Raw genomic sequence first — 19590 nt, forward strand, 5'->3', positions numbered from 1 at the left:
AAGGATAGATTTCACTTCAGATGTGTACCAACCCCTCCATACAAGACTAGAAACTTCAGAATAGCAATATTTGTGAAGCCATAGCTGCAAAATATATCTGATACACCTACACTATATACAGATAAAAGACTAATTTATAGATCATTATCTTTCTTAATTTTGTATCATTTTATGGATTATTCTAAAAATAGTAGGCATGAAGATAAGAGGGATTCCCACAGTCACCATCTTCAAGAAGAGAAACTGTTAATCACACTGAAAATGAGTGGCAGTCAATGCCCCATCTGAAGGCAGTAAAGTAATCCCCAGAATAAATGTAACTGATTTCTACAAATTTAATCAAAGCAAGAGGATTAATTCTCCCCACCAACATGGCTTTATTCCATTCTGTCTCACCCGATCTTCGTCACCACCGAGGAAAATAGACATAAAAAAGCAAAAGCATGCATGCATGTAAACACAGCCCAGATAACGATCCCGTGGCTAGAGGAAAATGTCTTACAGTAAACCTTTTGGAAACAAACCAAAATATAACCTCACAACACCACAGCCAGACAATATTTTGTGTTGTTTTTCTGATGGTAAACAGATGGATTACATGAATCATCTGGTGGTGAGATACCAATTAAATGACGCACAATCCCAGACAGCAGAAGGCTGCTCAGCCATTCACTGGTTTCATGTATGTTTAAAACATAAAGTAAGCAACCTAAGTTGTTGCTGATTTAAGTTTTTTCATGTTGTGGACACGACCCCCAAGCCACCCCTTGACACAGCAGTAATCAGCAGTTATAACAATAGCAGATATGCTGTCAGCCCTGCTCAGTTCTTTAAAGATGAAACAAATGCCAAGTAGGGCAGTTCACCTCGTTCCTCTGGGACACATACATGAAGATCCATGTCCTTTCCGGACAGATGACTGAAGCAGTTTCAGTGACCTTTTCAGCTGATGCCTCAGGTATTCCGTTAAGGCGTGCTGTACGCAAAATAATGTTGGTTTTGACATAACTAGAAATTAGCGTCAGCTGTAGCTATGACAGGATCACAAGTCTCTTGCTCACTGAAAATTTTGAAACACGGCAGACTGTCTTCAGCCAGGTTTGTTGCAGCTGTAACTTAAAGGCAGCAAATGTCCACTATATGGCTCGCTTCTGCCTGAAATAAATTCATGTTGTATTAGATGGGTACAATTTGATGTTGATTGGTTTTAGGATCAGATGTGAAAAGCCACATCTTTTTTCTGATCATCTTTGTGGCCAGGATTTCACTTCTTTTGACACTTAACATGGATAATAATTTCTTTGATAGTGGTGCGACTTTGTTGAGCATTACATTGTCATCATTTGGTCAGCTCATGAGTTTCTTTTCTTTTCAAAATGGTTGTAGGTTCTCTGGACAGAGAAACCTGCCATTCTGCAATATCTGCCTTTGACGAGAGGAGCATATACAAGATGTCAAGGTGAAATATTTTTCACACCAGCAAAGAACAGACTTATTGGATGAGACTGTTGAAGGACAGGTAAAATCTTAAAAGACAAAAATAAAGCAGACAGCACCACTGAATGAAATAAGATTTTTCTGTTTGCTTTTTAAACTGACTCAGAAGCAAGGAAAAGCAAACTAATGTAAGTAAACTACTGTCAATCTAGTAAAAGTTGTAATGCGCGGCTGTGTGCAGTAAGAGGAGGGTGGAGTTTACAAGTCACGGTGGCTTAAAACACTTCACACAGAAGGAAAGTGTAGGAGCATTGCATCAGGCCATTACCTGTTCTGAAGGCACTACTTGAAAGATTTGCATCTCGACAAGATGAAGCATATGAATTCCTACATTAGACCAATAATGACATACACACAAGGAAGCAAAAACATTCTCTCTTCCTTCTCCTCCCTTCTTTTTTGCTTTCTTGTCATTGAGTATGTGACCCATGAGAAACTGGAAGAACCCTAGGAGCACAGAGCTTACCCCAACCAAACCGCACATCTCTGCTGGAGTGACCAAAGGCCACCCGTAGGGAACACAGCCCAGGTTTACCAACTAAAGTATATTTATCTTGCTGAGATCAGCACAAATGTAAGGGATGAAACTGCCCACGACTGGTACCCAAACTATAAAATTTTAACTCGGTTCTACCTGCCAAATTTTTTGCTTGAATCCTAAAAGCCATGACTCTATCTCCAACCCTTTAACTCTGTATTTCTGTCAATGCTTGAATGTTAAAAAAAGAGCAGTTGTGATAGCCGTTAGAAAAAAAGAACCAAACAAACATCTTTTATTGTTTTAAGTAAGCAGATTTGAAATGGTATTACTGAAAGGTAAGTATACATGGACCCCCCACTGTTCCATTTTTACAGATGCTCTTATGAGTTGTACTTCAGCTATGTTTACACAGATTCCCCCCCCCCCCCCCCCCCCCCCCTTAACTGCCCCTTAATTCTTAACTTGATTTAAAACCTAATCTGCCATAAAGGTACATGAAATAGAATAAACTGAGAAAATACTTGAGAATGGCTGTTGTTTACAAAGAAACTAATTTACAGTATACAATTACTTATCAGGTAGAACAAGAGTTTGAAAACTGGACTGTATTACAAAGCATTTCTTCAAACATCCATTTTGGATTATTGCTGGAAGGTACTAATTGGTCTATTCTAGACTAATTTACAAACATTCATAAAGTAGTGAAAAACGCATGCTTTAGAAACCTGGTACATTTCATGCCTCTGGACTAAAAAGAATATGAAGATGGAAGCAAGTAATGAGCATTTTTAATGTAGATTAGTTGTGCTTAGAGGTTCTTTTCTTTTGTACTAACGGACTCTTCAATTTTTTTCTCATTTCTTTCAGGTGATTTTTTATCTTCAGGTTTTGTCCACGGAGGGCTATGCAACTTCTGTTGGATGTGAGAATAGCATCTGTGTAAGCATCACATGCACGGTATGCACATACATCAGCAAATAAAAAAATGTGTTAACAGGTGTACCGGTCTAAACTACTGTAACAGAATATGATATTTGTCCACTGCATCTGGGAAAAGATTCTGACCTCCTCTAAAGGCAGCATATTTAACAATCTTTGACAGCGCAAAACCGTACAAGTCTGAGGCTGCTTTAAAATCGTGGTGATTTTTATCTTCTTCTCAAGGTCTATCAAACAAAGAGCTCAGATGTGCAACTTGCTTAAGACTTTGGTAACATGGCTGCCTACAGCTTCACGGAATTGTAGATACACAATTATTTTGGAAATACCTCTCTTCTCCTGTTCCCAGGGCTATGGGACATCATGTTATCAAACTAAGTCATTTGACTACTAGCATAGGTGAGTTTTTCAACTATTAAATGCTTTTGCAAATTGTTACCAACCAGAAGCCATTCTGAGCAGATGAATTGCAATCAGGTACAGTCAAAATCAGAACTGAGAAAACAGTTCTATCTCAAAAACATTAGTGTAGAGTGCGTAAATGTACTTCAAGTAATTGCATACTTTGCACAACCTTTTAATAAAAACCCGAGAATTGTTCACAAAACAGAGTACCTGGAAGCTTGTCTCTGTTTCTGCTGTCTTCAAACAAGATGTTGAATTATTGCGATTCCCCAAACACATCTTGCCAACCTGCCAATAAAAATGTCAGAAATAACTGCTTTGTATTTGTCCTTAAAATATTGATGGTTTTCCTAAAAGAAAAATCCCTGTGTTGTTTTTTTAGCCCAGTTGGTGAAATGAACCAAAACAAAGTTTTCAGAGCTAAGTGAATCCTGCACTCACATCATCTCATGTGGCTGCAAGTTTAACAACTTAACACTTACCTCACATTTTTCCCCCTCCTGTTTAAATATCATCACAAGTAGTGAACATTATTCCCGCAATGGCCCCATGGAATAGGTAAGTAATTATAATTGTTTGTTATGAGTTAGGAAATAGTAACAAACAGCTGAAAACTAACATTACAGTTAGGACTTCTCCATTACCATTCTCTTGTAGAATCTGCTAGATCTCCTAAGTATAATAATCCTTAGCTGGGGATATGTATAATTATTCCCTGAACAGGGAAGTCAGGTGACTCTCAAGGTATGGAAAAGCTTGTTAGATTCATTGCTGTCATTTTATTCCAGGAATAATGTAATTTTCTTTGAGAATATGCTTTTTAGTATCAGGGAAAACAGAGTTGAACAGCATAAATAAAATTACTTATACAGTAGATTTTTGAACCAAAGAGATCTTGTGTTACGAGTCTCAAGTAGAAATATACCCAGCACTGAGATTTCTGCTGTAATTAAATTAATATCCCTTTGGGACTGGGATTAATGATGCCATAGGTGAAGAAATTAAAAAGTGAAATACAGTAAAATATTAATAATCTTTGGTCATTACTTTTGAGTGTGTTCATACTGGAATTTCTCTACTTGTCTTGCTGTTGAAACTGATACAATTAAATAGAGTGAAAGTAAATGAGGGGATTTTTTTTTAAGTTTTAAGCCATCAAGACTGTTTCCAACATAACAATAATTTTATTTTAAATTCTAACGTAACTCTTTCTTTGAAATATTTTCTGCTTAGCGTAAGTCCTTGATGATTTTTGAAGACAAGTCAAGCCTAGACAGAGTATTTTTACATATCAGACATAATCCAACATAATAATAAAAAAAGGTGTAATAATCCTTAGTATATGGACACAAGCTTTGCTCATAGGAGTATGAATGCAAAAGTGCCCTCAGTAAGAAACTCCCAATGATATTCACTGCAAGGTTTGCTGGCATTTCTGCAAGGTTTTCTTTTTTTTTTTAAGATTATGGTTGATAACATTGGTCTAGGATAGGATAAGTTATTTGTGTCTAGGAAAGCAAAGGAATCATGAAAAAAAGGAAAAAAATCTTTCAATGGTATGTTTTGAAGCATTGTTTTTGACAGACTTTCTTATGAAAATGGAAAGTAAACCTGAATTCATCTTATAACAGCTTAAATCACAACACAATAAAATTTACTTCACTCAGCAGACAACACTGAAAATAAACACCCTACCATGCTAATTAAATATCAAGAAATTCCATAAATATCTTGTCAGAAGAAATGGCATTGGATTGGAGTTAATTAAAAAGTTAGAGACTGACAAGGAGGAAGAAAATTCCTAAGTTTTTGCACTTGAGAAATTCCGACAGTCCCTTGCCTGTAACAAAGTTGATCTGTGAAGAGGCGTGAGGACAAAAATGAAGGACGTTATTAAGAAAACAAGGAGACAGTGGTGCTGCCAAGGATTTGGCAGTACTTCGGGGGGGTTAGTCACATTTAAGCTACTGAAATGAGCCTCTGAGATGGAGCAATTGAAGTGATTGATGGTAGGGACTCTTTGTCCAATTTCTCCCACTATACACAATAGCTAATAAAAGTTGGATTAATATTACCTTATAGGGAATAATCTGGGTAGTATTAATAAAAAAAAATAAAACCTAATGGTAAAGCAACTGCACTTTTTATGGAAAAAAATCAAGTCACAACAGGTGACTATGCTCTAGATTTATGCTCTAGATTAAGACTCAAGAGTAAGATGACAAAAAGTAGATTTTTTTAATAAGATTAATACTTCAAAAGCTTAAAAGTGTGGTCCTGGCTTAAAATATTTACTAGTGAGTTAGACTGAAAAAAATGTTTTCAGCTTAGTCATGTTTAGAAAAAAATGAGAGTTTGAGAGACTTTTAGGTGAGCAGCTTGAGGACAAAAGATGTTACAGGTCAAAAAAGGAACAGCATTTCAGGTGTAATGAAGGGGACAGAAATAATGTTAATGAAATATAAGATCATTTACAAATCCATACTTTGTACACACTTAAAAAAAATAATCAAGTAACCTATTTCACTGAGATGATACACAGGAGACAGAAATAAAAAAATATTAATTTAATAAAAATATAGGTCAAGTATTTAAGACATATGGAAAAGAAGAAAAAAATGTTGCCTTAAAAAAAAAAAAAAAAGCTAATGGTAAAAATAATGCTTTAAAAGTGACCAATCTTTCATACTTCTTTCATAGACCAGATAACAAAGGCCATCTTGATAGGAACACAGCCATGAAAATTTATGTCTGTGTATTCCACGTTTGTTCACTCACAGTTGTTTTCTTTTTAGCAACACACCATACAGATCACTGTTGGAGAACGATAGCAGAATGGGACATTTTTCTAAACAAAGCAACTCCCACATCTTTATGTTGTTAAAGCATAAAGCATCCATTATTGATTCCTTGCCACAGTGAAACCTTGTCTATTATTAACAAATAAATTACGTATTGAACAGCAGCAATAACTTTCAATATGCCATCAGTCAACAACAGTTCAATAGCCAGAATTGTAGCCAGGCATGGTGGATGAGCCGTGTACAGCCGCCAGCTCTCGGCTTTAAGTCACTTCAGTTCCAAAAGCTGAGACAGGTGGGTATAGCACCATCTCCTGCTATAGGTGTAAACTAAATCGAATCCCACACATATATGCCCTCAAGCATATATACAAAGACATGCAGTTATAGATACACACACATGAAGTATATTTATGTGCTTATATATACATATACACACTCAGGTGTGTATATACGAGTACAGGTATATGTATAAATAAACACATAAATATATAAACACACACATACCCCTTTTCCCTAAGCTTAAGACCACCTCAAATAAATGGGGAAATATAAACCCAATGCACTGGAACACCCTTCAGAGCCATGAGCAACATAAAGACAAAAAAGTATCAAATATTGCACAACTTTTTTTTTTTTTTTTTCTAGTTCCCTCTATGGCAAGTGATGGAATAATGGGTTTGCTTGCTCTTCTGCGCAAGCCTCTCTTTCTGTCAGATTCACTTCTGTGAGAGGTACACTAATTAAAAAAAAACCCAAAAAACCAAAGAACACAGAAAGGTGGTTTGACACGGTGGAAACTAGCAAAAAGCAAAAATAATTGCTTTTGGAAAAAAAGGGGTTGAAATGTTGTCAGCGTGGTTTTTCTGTTTTACGAAGATGAGATTTCAGACGTGCCTGCTGGAAGAGTTACTGGCGGTTTGCCAAGCTTTGGATCGAGATTGCAGCACATCAGGGGTGCGAGGGTGAGCTTGTACCTGTATGTTTCTCCTGCAAGAGCGGGCATTCGGAATGGGGAGGGGGAGGAAGGGGAGAGTAACGGGAAGATGCCCACTGTGAAAGCCCCTCTGCAGGACGCTTAGGTTTCCAGCTTACGCACAAATCCTCTAATGCCATGGAAAAGAGCAGAGCACTTACCCCTTGTAACTCACCACCTTCACTCCTCGAACACCAAGGAGGAGGAAGCGTGGTACAAACCGACCCCCCCTCCACATAAACCTGGGGAAAAATCAGCTTTCCTCTCTTCCCTCCAAGAAAATCCATCGCTTTTCTTCCAAAGAATGAACGCTTTTTAGAAAGATCATTGGTAGAAAAGCTAATGAAATGCTAAGACTATAACAAAAGACTAAAAGCATCCGAGTAGAAACAATATTCAGAAGGTTAAAAAAAAAAAAGCAGTAAGTCCCAGAAAAAAAGAACTCAAGTCAGTCCAGTTAGTTGAATGCAATGCCACTGAATTCTCTTGGACCATCATAACAAAGCAGATTGTAATTGAAAATCTTGTCAGCAGTACTTCAAGGATGCACTGGATTTCATACCAAGTGTAACACAACATCCCACAATTTGAGCTGTTTCCCCGGTTGCTGTGCAGAGAGCTGTAGGGAGAGGAGTGGGAACATTGTGCAAAGGATGAAAGTGTTTTGTCTCCACGTCATCTTTGTCAGTCACAGGTATTATCTTAAATAAATTAAAAAAAAAAATTAATAAATCTTAAATCTGCACTGGCTTCACAGGGGGGCAGGGAGCAGGTACTACTGTTCTGCCACTGTCTGAAGGCTCTGAACAAGTCCCAGGTAACACTGCAGTCTCATAGCTGAACCTCAGTGTAACGATTTAAGGTTTGGAATGAATATGAAATAATTTGTTGCTTGTCCTCCTTATTAGTGCTTCCAGAGAAGTTCAGCCAGGCTTTTAAACTACTCACAAAAAAAAAAAAAAAAAAAAAAATCTAATACCCAGGGGAAAATGAAGGCTTCATATCTAGGTGATGGCCCTTTGTCCCTTAGCGAATGTCTTTCCAGTGATCCAGAAGGGTAGTACGTGGATCTAGGTTCGCAATGATAATACAACTAAATAATGTTGGCTATTTTCCTGTTTGTGTCTGAAGTTACAGGTGGATAAGGAATGCAGATCAAAAGGCAGAGGACATGGCAGAGATGGGCAGAACTAAATACCTAGGAAGCTATAAACTAAGGAGAAGATAATTCAGCACACATACTTTGACCTAGCTAGAAAATGCTGGATGACTAAAACCTTGCAACATTTTTAAAAGTGCAAATTATTGTTAGCATGGTGAAAAACTGTCTTACAATGAACTTCTCATACAAGATTAGAAATTCAACGTGTTGTTTTGCATTTATGAAACCAACAGCAAAGAAAGCTAACAATAATCTCAAATCCTAACTTCGTTACCAAAGTCTGTTTCCTGCCATTGGCACTTGGAACCAAACGGGCAGTTTTTCCTTAACTGTGTTCTGTGCTTTCTTCTGCTTCCCTTTAAGGAGCCTGAGGCTGGCAGTTTCAAACAGAGCGGTGATGGGAGACTAACTCCTGGTCTCATTCAGAAGCACAATTCCTGATGTTTTGGAGATTCAGTTAGCATTTGCTCCGTTCATCAGCCACAAACAATGCTTACCTCCCCAGGCTGGAAGAAGCCTTTGGACAATTTCCTGGTTTTCCTCACCCAGCTCAGCTGAACCTTTATCGGAGCCTTAACCACAACTGTCACATTTACAGGTTCATCAGAGATGAAGAGGGATTCTGCTGTAGCTATTTCCTTCCATTCCTAAAGACTTCTCAACCCAGTACATTTCATCCTGGCTTCATTAGCACGTGCCCACACAAGCTATCCCTTTTTTCTATGTTCAGGAAGCAAATCTTCAATACTTGTAATGACAGCCAGTCTTCAGTCAAGTACACAGTTATTAAGCAAATGTTGACTGGTTCTTGAAGTAGTTTCATGACTCAGAGCACTGAAACAAGACTGAAAGCTGGATATCTCTGAAGCTTAGAGTCCTGTCCCCTCTCTTTCCTCCCCTTCCTTAAAATTTCCTTGCTTTAATAAAAATTACAATAATTTAATGTGTTCATCTAACCATTAGTGACAGATCCCAGAATTTTGCCCATGAATTAATTTTGCAGAATAATCTCTGTTTTTTATATGTGGAAGCTTTCTTTACTTCACCATTAAGCTGTTCTGGTATTTCTAGTATGCCTGCCATATATTTTGTAATAACGGGTACATTTGTCAGACAAATATTATATTCAATAAATTACAGATGTTGCATTTTTAAAACATCAAGAGGGATCTAACATTTGAACACTCAACTTTAAAAGCTCTAGCACACAGCACTGAGAATTCCAAGTATTGAAAACTACACCTTTCCCAAGGAAAAGATTTCATGAAAAAGAAATTCTGGAAACTTTTTGTCAAGTCTGTTTTATAGTTGGCCATGCCATTTGACTGTTTTCACTGTTATTAACTCGCATCAAATTACACAGTGTCTTCTTAACAACTCCTTAAAACTTAGCTTGGCCAACATTTATGACTTTTATGAGTAAGCACAACAGAAATCTTACTATAATTTTCTTCTAAGTGACAGACAAACAGACCAAATTTAGTGATGTTGAACTCTTATTCCTTGCTCTATATAAACTTTAAGAGACATACTAATTATCTAATTGTGTTTGTAAAATAAAAATTTCATAGAACAAGTGTATTTTGCCTTAAGCAATACATTTTGTATATACAAGAGGAAAAAATACTGAGAACAGTAAGTGAGAAATTTAACAAGAAAGGATAATTGAGGTGGGGCATATGTCTGGAAATCTTTTTTCAGCTTTTATCAGTTCAGTATGCAGTTTGATTAACAAAGCATCTTTGTGTGAAATTCTGGTTATAAAAGATGCAGCTTGATCAGTAAAGTATGCAAAATCTTAGAAGTTACGGTATTCAGTTCACCTAGTGAATTATACAGCAGAACTGGAGAGATTCACAGCTGGATGTATAAATTACAAAGCTGGATCAGCCAAGTGTGCATCTTCATTTAAAAAGAATTTTCAAAAAGCCAGCTAAAATTCAGCGTGTCCCTTGGCTATTAAACTATGTAATTTAATCTGCAAACTACAGCACAATCTAACTACGAGGGTATTCCACTGCATCAACATCAACACAGCAAGTACAAACTGGCTTTATTGCTCAAATAATCATCCAACATACCACATATGGACAGGAAATCAGGACATATAAGTGATATTATACCCAGCTTTTACAGCTAGAAAATAATTCCACTGCTGCTAAAGGGTATCACACAGATTTAGTAGAACAAACATTGCAGCTTCAGCATTCCTTTACATCACTATAGATCTCCTTTCGGCTTCAGTGGGCACTAAAATAGATATACAGGATGTTTGCAAAGTATGCTAAAATACTGAGCTACTTCCAAAGAAACTAAACCAGGTATGGGAGAAAAGGATGGTACGGTCTGATCAGCTGGCAAACTAGACATCTTAGTTGTCATCAATCAAGCGAGATCTACAGTTCATTCAAGGACACATTTTATCAGATTCACTCATTAATTTCTTACAGATCTCTTATGTCAAACCTCATTGTTTAGAAGAAAAGATACACAGCATGATTTGTGAGATACATGTTTTCACAAGACACCTCTGCAGGTTTTCATATCCTTCTATTCTGGAGTACAGTGTACCGAGTGGATGGTTAAACTAAGATGATGTAACTTCTTATGACCTTCAGAGTCCTCATTTAGGGAATAGAATTACTGAGTTTAAGAATTCTATAAGGTTGAAATTTTCTTTTAATGACCATTTCTTTTTTGCTCTCATTACTCCCTTGAGAAAGCAATGGGAGAGTACAATGTGATCAAAGCTCTGCGATTGAAACTGATAGAGAAAAATGAAGCAAAATGCTGTGGTTGCTTAGGAACATGTACAAGTTTTGCTCCAATACTCGGTGTCCTTTGTCACTGAATGATTAATGAACATGCAGTGTTTGTTTACTGCAGGAAATTAAGGCAGTAAATAAAAGCACTATCACGTTTATTTATCAGAGAAGACTCTACAAGGACAAAAAGCAAGAAATCTAAGATGAGAACAAAGAACAAAGAATCACTTGATAAATTGTTTGATATTTTAGCACTACCAAAATAGATGGGTTTAAATGACAAGTTACACGCATAAGAATTATTTGATATGAAAAAGGAACAAAGTACATTCTGGTATAAAAGCTGAAAAAAGCTCCTAAAAGCTTTTGGGAAGAGAGAAAAGGGAAATGATACAGGGAAAAAGCTCTGTAGAACTCTGGTTCTGCAAGCTTCAGGAGCCAGTTATAGCGAAAACATCTCTGGACAAGGCTAAATAAAAATGGTATTGACGAGATTCCTCTAATAAAATAATAATAATCTAAATAATGGAAACTTTTAAAAGAAAAGTGAGGATTTTTTTTTTTTAATCTTTGATGAATCTCAACTTATCTGAAATAATCAAGATGTTACATTAAAAGATATCCTACCTACTTCTGACTACTACAAGTTCCATGTCAAATTTCATGACAGTATCAGCAGTACCTGATTTCAAAATTTGCTAATGCCTGTATCCCATTTGTAAACAAATATTTGTATTCATTCCAATGTAAACTGCTTTAATTATTATGAACAGGCATAAAACCATAAAGAAGAAATTGCAGTAGGATTACAAATTTAAGACAGTGATGCTTAGCCATACAGACTAAAAAATATCAGTTGAGACCAGCAGCTAGCTGCTTCCTTTTTGCCTTAAGAACTGAAGCATTGCATGTTCTCTTGTCAATCTTTACTACAATAAATCTTCCAAAATATAAATTATGTTTTATCAGAGAAACAATCAGAGGATCTTTGCAAAGATCTGAGAAAGGGTTGCTGAAATATTGCGTTTCTAAACAGAGTTTTAAGAATATTCATTAAGGTCCTATTCTTTTATCTTGGCCTCAACCTTCTTTTCTTTTCTTTTTTCTTTTTCTTTTTTTTTTTTTTTTTGTTAAACATATGGCATGTGAAGACCTGCCATACATTCTCAACCACACAACCTATGCTTCACTGGGAGTTTAACAGCTGCAAAAAGTTCAGATAAAAACATACACACACCACACCAAGTAATGATAAAAATATGAGAACAGCTCTGACGTATTCCCAAGTCTGGAATTTTCTCAGAGCAATAGTACCCACAGGTACAAATTACAACTTTGCATTATTGAAATAATATGATGCTTTAGGAAAATAAACGGCTTCTAGTTCTTTCAGGATTTAAGGTATCTCTAAAGTCATCATATGAGTGTGGAAAGAGACATCCCTAGCTCATTTCTCAAAATTAATTTGAGTTCTTCATTGCCTACCCCACCCCCAACACGTACGCTACATAAGATATAGAAAATAATATTAAAAGTGGGAAGAGGTTGCTAGCCCAATGTCATCATCTGCACTATTTTTCTGTGTCATGCAGGTCATGTTCAGATGGATGGTGTACGTAAGAGAAAGAAAAAACTTAAACAACCAGCAAAATTACTTTACTCATCATTGTGAGCAACTCACAGAACAGAAAGGAATCAGGGTAGGTCCTTAGATTTGTAAAATTGTGGGAACAGTTGTGAAAAACATATTAATACTTTAGGTCTCTGAAAAGTTTACTGCCTTTCTTTCATCAGTCCTTGGGTTTACAAAAAAACTTTCCCATTTTTATAACTGAAGTTTGTGCGGTACATAAAGTGCAACCAGGGCATTCTGACAAACCGGGATGCTTTATTCTCCCATGATCAGCTCCAAATGAGCTGCTGCCAAAAATGCAAGCGGGGAATCCTGTGAGTGCAGACAGATTTCTCATAAAACTTCACAAGGTAATGTGGGGACGGTAGCATAGCAATGGAGAAAACTCTTTTGAGAAAAACAGTATTTAATGCCCCTCTGGTAAGAAAATCCAGTACTTTGATTGCAGCCACAATTTGAAAATAAATCTTTCTTTAAAATATGATGCATATAGTGTATTCCCTGAGCTCTATTTGTAGATCTGCTCTTTTAGGACAGACCTTTGCAGTTTGTCCTGCCTGCGCAGCACTACACAGGTTGCTGCTCTTCAAAATAGCTTTAAAAAACTTTTTAAAAAATAATAATAATAAAAAAATATACCTTTCAAGTCCCACAATGTAAAGAGAAAAGGTCTTCCTGCTTCCTGTGTCTGCAAGTTTTTTAATTATACGGGACATTCTCTTTCTGATTGGGATAGATACTGAACTGTTTATGGCTCCCTTGCTTGGACGTGTGGGTGTCCTAACAATCTTTTTTGTAGCCTGGCTCTCAAAGGTGTTCCTTCAACATACACTGCGTGCACAGCGCAGGGAAATCTTGGTGCATTACTGTGAATCCTAGACTGATTTTAGAAATCATGAACAGAATGAAACTATGAATATTACGTAACACCCATTTTTCAGCTGGAAAATTAACTTACAGCAGCAATATATTTAAAAGCAAGATAAGAGTGATAAAACTACTGCCTGCTTAATTTTCCAATAAGGAACATTATCTAGTACGGCACAGTGAATATGAATTCCCCCTATGGTATGCTTTCTCTAATTTTACTACTTTTTCTTCCATACAGGATATTTTGTCAAATACCTACTTAACAGACCTTAAAGATTTAAATTTTAAAGGAAATGTGCGTCCCACAGAATACTGAATTGGTCTTAAAATATCATAATTGAGAGATTAAGTGGTATAAAACTTAATCTTATTACTCACATTTAGATACATAACCGAATTTCTTTTTCTTTGAATTATAGTGCTACTTAGATGGAGGCAGGGAACAGGGTGAGATTTTAATTTAACTTGAATCATGAGAAATATTTCGACTCATCAAGCCTTCTAACTCCAGTTGCAGTTATCTTCTGCTTTCTCAGGCAAATTTTTCATACCAAGCAGCATATCATGCTGACTAAATGACTAAAAATACTTGTTGCCTGAAGCACAAAAAGCCACCACCACGCTTTAATCAAAATAACTAAATCCTTGATTTTACGAACAAGTTCATCTTTTCATTGCACTATTTGCCACAGAAACTAAATACCTTTGATTTGTGAAATGCATTAACAACTTTTTTTCCTCTCTGCTTTAATGTGTTCAATTCTGTAAAAACCAGCTGCTTGAACCTCTTTCAGCAAATACTCAGCCTAAAAAAATTCAGCCTCTGCCTAGAGTAACCCATCAAACTTCCCTTAACTTCCTCAGGTATTATTCTACCTGTAGTCATAATCTAAATGAAATTTCGTCCAACTTCAGAGTTTTATATCTTATTATTTCTTCTCCTCCTTCAATTTTTAAATGAAAATTTAAGTTTCCTTAATCTTTAGACGTTAAGAAGGGTGCAACAGCAAATTATGCACGTTTCTCCTAGACACAGAATTTGTCTCTGTCCCCCCTTCAGAGGATGTGGCAAAGGAGAAGCCACCTATAACTGAATAAACATGTAACATGTTTGTAATAAATGGATAATATATACAGCTCTTTACAATTTCTTGGACACAGAATTATCTAAGATTTGTTTACCAAGCTTTTCCTCACATTGCCATGATTGCTACCAGCAAGCTACCCGGTTACCACCGCAGGAGCTTGTTATGTTTGGAGGGAGGTCATGTGTTGTCGTTCATTCAAAAGCTGTTGTGACACTTTTTCCTGCTGTCTTCTGCATTTCACCTGCAAATTAATCAAAGTAGCACTATACTTTTCGGACTACTGAGCAGACAAAACACTCTCTCTGCATTTTTTCCCCTTTCTCATTCTTTCTGTTTTTTTCCTATTTTATTTGTATGGTTATAATTGCAGCCATAATACATGCATTGGGGATTTCTGTTAACAGCTCCCACCATGCTGTTTGAATGAGAGTTTTACCACAGCAAAAGCAGCAGATTTAGCTTTCTGTCAGTCGTGTCATAAGAAAAACAGCTTGCAGCTTTCCTAGACTGCCAGTGGATGAGATTACATCCTTTCAGCTATTACACTGTCACCTCTTACATCTCCCCAAAGATACCTTTTTTTTTTTTATCAAATTAAGCATCTGTGACAGCTGTGCCTGATTATTACTGGAGACAATATGTAAACAAGGTTCTGCATCTTGCTGGAATGGAGCAACTCTTCAACCAGGAACAATCCAATTCTTGAAATGGTTAAACATCAAATCACGTCTTTTCCACTGCTGCTCTTCCTGCAACAGCTCTACAAGTTCTATTAAGTAGTCTAAAGAAACCCAGAGAGTACACCTGCATAGACTGACAGCTAAGAGCATTTGCTCTTCAGCAATTTTATGCACAATATAGCTGGCTTGTGAAATCAGCTTGACTAGGAAAAGTAAGTCGTATCGGTAATTGCCTAAGGCATGAATGTTTTCATACGATCTAGATTAGACACTGATTTCTAGGTGAGCTAAGCTTGCATCTGGAGAATTACATTTTCTTCTGTGCAAACCTTTGGGGGTGGGGGGTGGCAAAGAAGGGGAGAAAAAAGCATTTTCAGGACTCACATTCCTCTGACTCTGGTGGATTCCAAGAAAGATTGAGGCCCTGAGTTGAAGCCCTTTATGAACTGCTTTAGCTTACTTCAGCTGTCTGCAGTGTCTCCCTGCTGGGACCTCACGTCATTGTGAGCTGGCAAAATGTGTTCCATTGCATGCCTTTCACACACCTCCTGACGCTCAATGGACTGCTAGATGGGGCAGGTACTCCGCAAGACAGGCGATCATTTTATAGAAGCAATGAATTTCCTTCCACCAAAATATTGGCTGTTTTAGACATGATTTTCCATATTTCCTGCAACCTTTAAGATTCAAAGGGATATGAACAAGAATATGCACTGCTTTTTTTATATAGACACTGCATTATATTTATACCTCAGTATTGTTTAATTTAGCTTGATAGCTTCACGATTTTGCAGCCTTAAATACTAGTATATCATGACATAACATCACAAGAAATTATTTCAAAAAGAAATGATCCATAAAATCTGGAAAATGTATAGCTAAATTAACTGGCTATCCTGATACATGTATCATTGCTTGTGCATCAAAACTGCGTACTCTGCTGAGACATACTTCCAATGTCTAATTCTAAGTCCACTGAAATCCATGGAAGGAATGTAAATTGTGTAAGATGTATAAGTGTTTCCAAAATATACCTTTGCTAAAAACAACAAACAAAATCAAAACAAACAAAAAAAAACCCAAAACAACACCCCCCCCAACCCAAATTAAAAAGTAATCATTTGCCCTTATTTTGATACAATATTTTTAAAGCAAATAATCAAATTTTTAAAATAACATTGACGAGACTCTATTCTGGTTATAAGTTTCAGATCAGGAAGGGTTTGTAACTATCCTTAGGGATGTGGCTTCCATCCAACTGTCCGCAAGACATATTGAAACTCTTCAGGGGGTAGGGATAGGAAACAAATCAAAATAATTTCTCTGAAAAAAAAAAAAAAGTTAGAGCTTCAGACACCAGTTTTGAAAGTTTGAGCCATCCTTTCCTCGTATCATTTATACTGCATTGAATTACCAACGAATATAAAGTTTTTAGAGATGATGGAGAGGAGGAGAAAACAAAGCTGGCAGGTTACTACGTGCAATCTAGTCTCTGTTTAACAGCTCTCTGGTGAGGAATTGTTAGTTTTGTAGAGAAATGACTACTGGAAAAGGTGATGAGGAGGTAAACAGATTAAAAAGATCAATATAAATAATTGTTCTGTTAATGAGTGCCATTTCATAGCTGCATTCAGTGATTTGCCTGTTTGGACTGAAAGAATTATTACAGTTCTGCAAACTTAAATTTCTTCCCTTTGAATAAGTGAGGCATATGTACAGTGACTGACAGTACACATGTTCACCTGATTTCTTGACTACCTGAACCAGTAAATCCACATGGGATGCCAGGAAAAGCAGCCAGCTTGAAGCCTTATTAACTCAGGATAATAAATGCCTGTACATCGTGCCTCTCATTTCAGAATTTGATTCCTGCTCAAGATTCTACCTTCGCAAATTACACACGCAGCATATATACCTGATTTCTCAGCATGTTGTACTCATTTCTATAGAATAAAAGTTTGGGTGAGGGTGTCGTCAAGAAATCACTTACCAGGTATCAGGTTTTCAAATGTTTTACAACATTTTCTACCTCTAGGAAAGCAGAAAACAGGAAAATTTCCAGTTCTCATCCTCCTCAATATTCAAAGTAGTCAAGTGCAATATTACCCTAGAAACCTTCCTCTTTTTTTCCTCTCCCAAACCAAAAGACTTTTCAAGGTATTTCAATTTTTGTGATTGCCTTAACCAGCAGGATCAGATTCTGTAACAGCCTTTAAAAAGTGCCACAGCCGTACCGCTCAGAACCAGCCAAGCCTGGGAGCAGCGACGGGTCTGCTTCTTTCCCTGTCTGATTGCTAATTGATCAACATCACATCCCTTCAGCTATTGTGCAACCATCATCTCCAATTGGATTTCATATTGTTACCCTAAGCTGACATACACCTGCGCGTCTTGAGTTCTGGTTTAAAACACTACAGCATTTCTCACAGCAGCCAAAGGAGGACAGCTGAACAGAGAGCAAGGTGGGGTCTTGCCAAACCCTGCCTGGGTCTGTAGATTTCAGTTCTGTCCTTGTGGCCAGAACCCCACAGGGCTTTCTTGCATCTTACATAGGTATCTTTTAATCTATGCATTTTAATCTATGCATTTCAGGAGAAAAACTGACTTCTTACATGAAAAAAAAAAAAAATCAAAATAAAAATTAATGTTTTTGAATGCTTATCTGTTTGCTGATAGTATGGGAGCCTTTGAAGTAGACTCTGCAAGCAAGATCCTCTGTTATTAAAAATAAGCTCTCCTAATAAAAAAATGGATATGCTATTATTTTTCTGAATGAAGCCTATTTACTAGACTGACAGCTTACCTCATAAAAATGCCATCAAGCATTCCAGAGTGAAAGGCTTTGGAAACAGTTTTTGAACTCCTTCCCAATTTGCTTAAAGCTTTATGAACACTCCTCAGCTTTTCAGTACGTAATTTCACATGCAAACATTTTTTTCAAGGATCATCAACACTTTTATCTTTTTTCCTTGAAATAATTTTAAAATTACAGCATCTTCCTGGTGAGCCCTTACAAGCTTGACTAAAAAACAAGCTTTGCATTTCAGATACTTGAAATAAGCAAAATTGTTTACAATGCGTTAACATATATGCTTGCAGACTAAATTAGACTCTGTTGGTGCGCGCTTTGCTTGCAGCAAAACTTGCAGAATACTTCTGACAGAGAAGCAAGCCAAACTCATTATTTCTTTGAGTTCTCTTCCAAAGTCTGCACTAGAATAAATGACAAAGCCCAGTTCTGCTTCATGCCTTTGAAATTCCCTTCAGTGATGCCTTAGATTTTCATTTCTAATATCCAACAAATCTGCTTCTCAAATTATGCACTGTTATCATAATATCCTAATCTTAACTGCTAAATAAACCTACAAATTTAGGTCAAGTGAATTTCATCTCTCAGAAGGTTTTTTGACTTTGATATGTAGTTCAATTCTTTTCTATATTAGAAACAGTCTTATCGTATCTTTCTTCTTCCCACGTGGCTTTTTGGCATGACTGCACAACTCTCACTCTCCAGTCAGCATTTGTTTGTATCAGGCGCCAGAGTACTATCGACAAGACTGCTTGCCAGATGACCTGCCAACACAAATACGGGTACCACCAATGCACATATTTTCTGTTACTTAGATTGTCACAGATCACTCTTTTCTACACTAAGGATTTGTAGTGATATTCAATCTCCATGTTAAAAAATAAATAAACAAAAAATGAAGGATACTCATACAGATCTAACAGTTAGATGGCACAGCATTGAATAGAAGTGAACAAATGTAAGCAATTTCTGGCAGAGTGCAAGTTCTTGACACCCAAGGACCAAAAAAACCACTCAAACCAATTCTATGAGCCATTTTTTCTCTAATGATGAGCAATGTCCTGATATGCATATTCATAGCCTGTTTTGACAAACTATAAATGCAGAAATCACTGGACTTTGCCCAGAAACACATTTTTTTTTTTGCTCCTGAAGTCTTCACTTGTCCGATCTACAAACATCCAAAAGCTACCTACCCCGAAGCCTTGCTAGCAGGCCTTTGGCATGCCTGCTGCGCCTGGCTGCACTTCAGGATATCTGTCTGGCACAAGTGAGGCCGATCTCAGACCCCCCCACCCTGGGGGGTTGCTTTTATTCACCCCCCTCCACTGAGGTTACTAAACAGGTGGTCTGCAAAGGGATAGGAACAACTATTTACATATTTACATAAAAAAAATTACAAATAGGAACTGGCCAAGGCATGAGTCGCCCCTGCCACTCAGCGCACTCAGGCCGTTGGTGTTCTTCTGGGAGGTGTCTTATTC

General features: G+C 36.9%; 1 protein-coding gene across 2 annotated transcripts in view; it reads right to left on the minus strand.

Moving 5' to 3' along the window:
- Positions 1-2244: 2244 nt before the first annotated feature.
- Positions 2245-19590, minus strand: part of LUZP2 (leucine zipper protein 2) — a 317377-nt gene continuing 300031 nt past the window's right edge. For both annotated transcript variants that reach the window (XM_040609740.1, XM_040609739.1), the window contains exons 11-12: positions 3533-3610; positions 2245-2891 (exon numbers count right to left, since the gene is read on the minus strand). In XM_040609740.1, the coding sequence (XP_040465674.1) occupies positions 2787-2891; positions 3533-3610 (183 nt within the window). In that variant the 3' untranslated portion in view covers positions 2245-2786. The remainder of the gene's footprint in view (positions 2892-3532; positions 3611-19590) is intronic.

This window comes from Falco naumanni, chromosome 10 (genome assembly GCF_017639655.2).
Source record: "Falco naumanni isolate bFalNau1 chromosome 10, bFalNau1.pat, whole genome shotgun sequence".
Classification (NCBI taxonomy): domain Eukaryota; kingdom Metazoa; phylum Chordata; class Aves; order Falconiformes; family Falconidae; genus Falco; species Falco naumanni.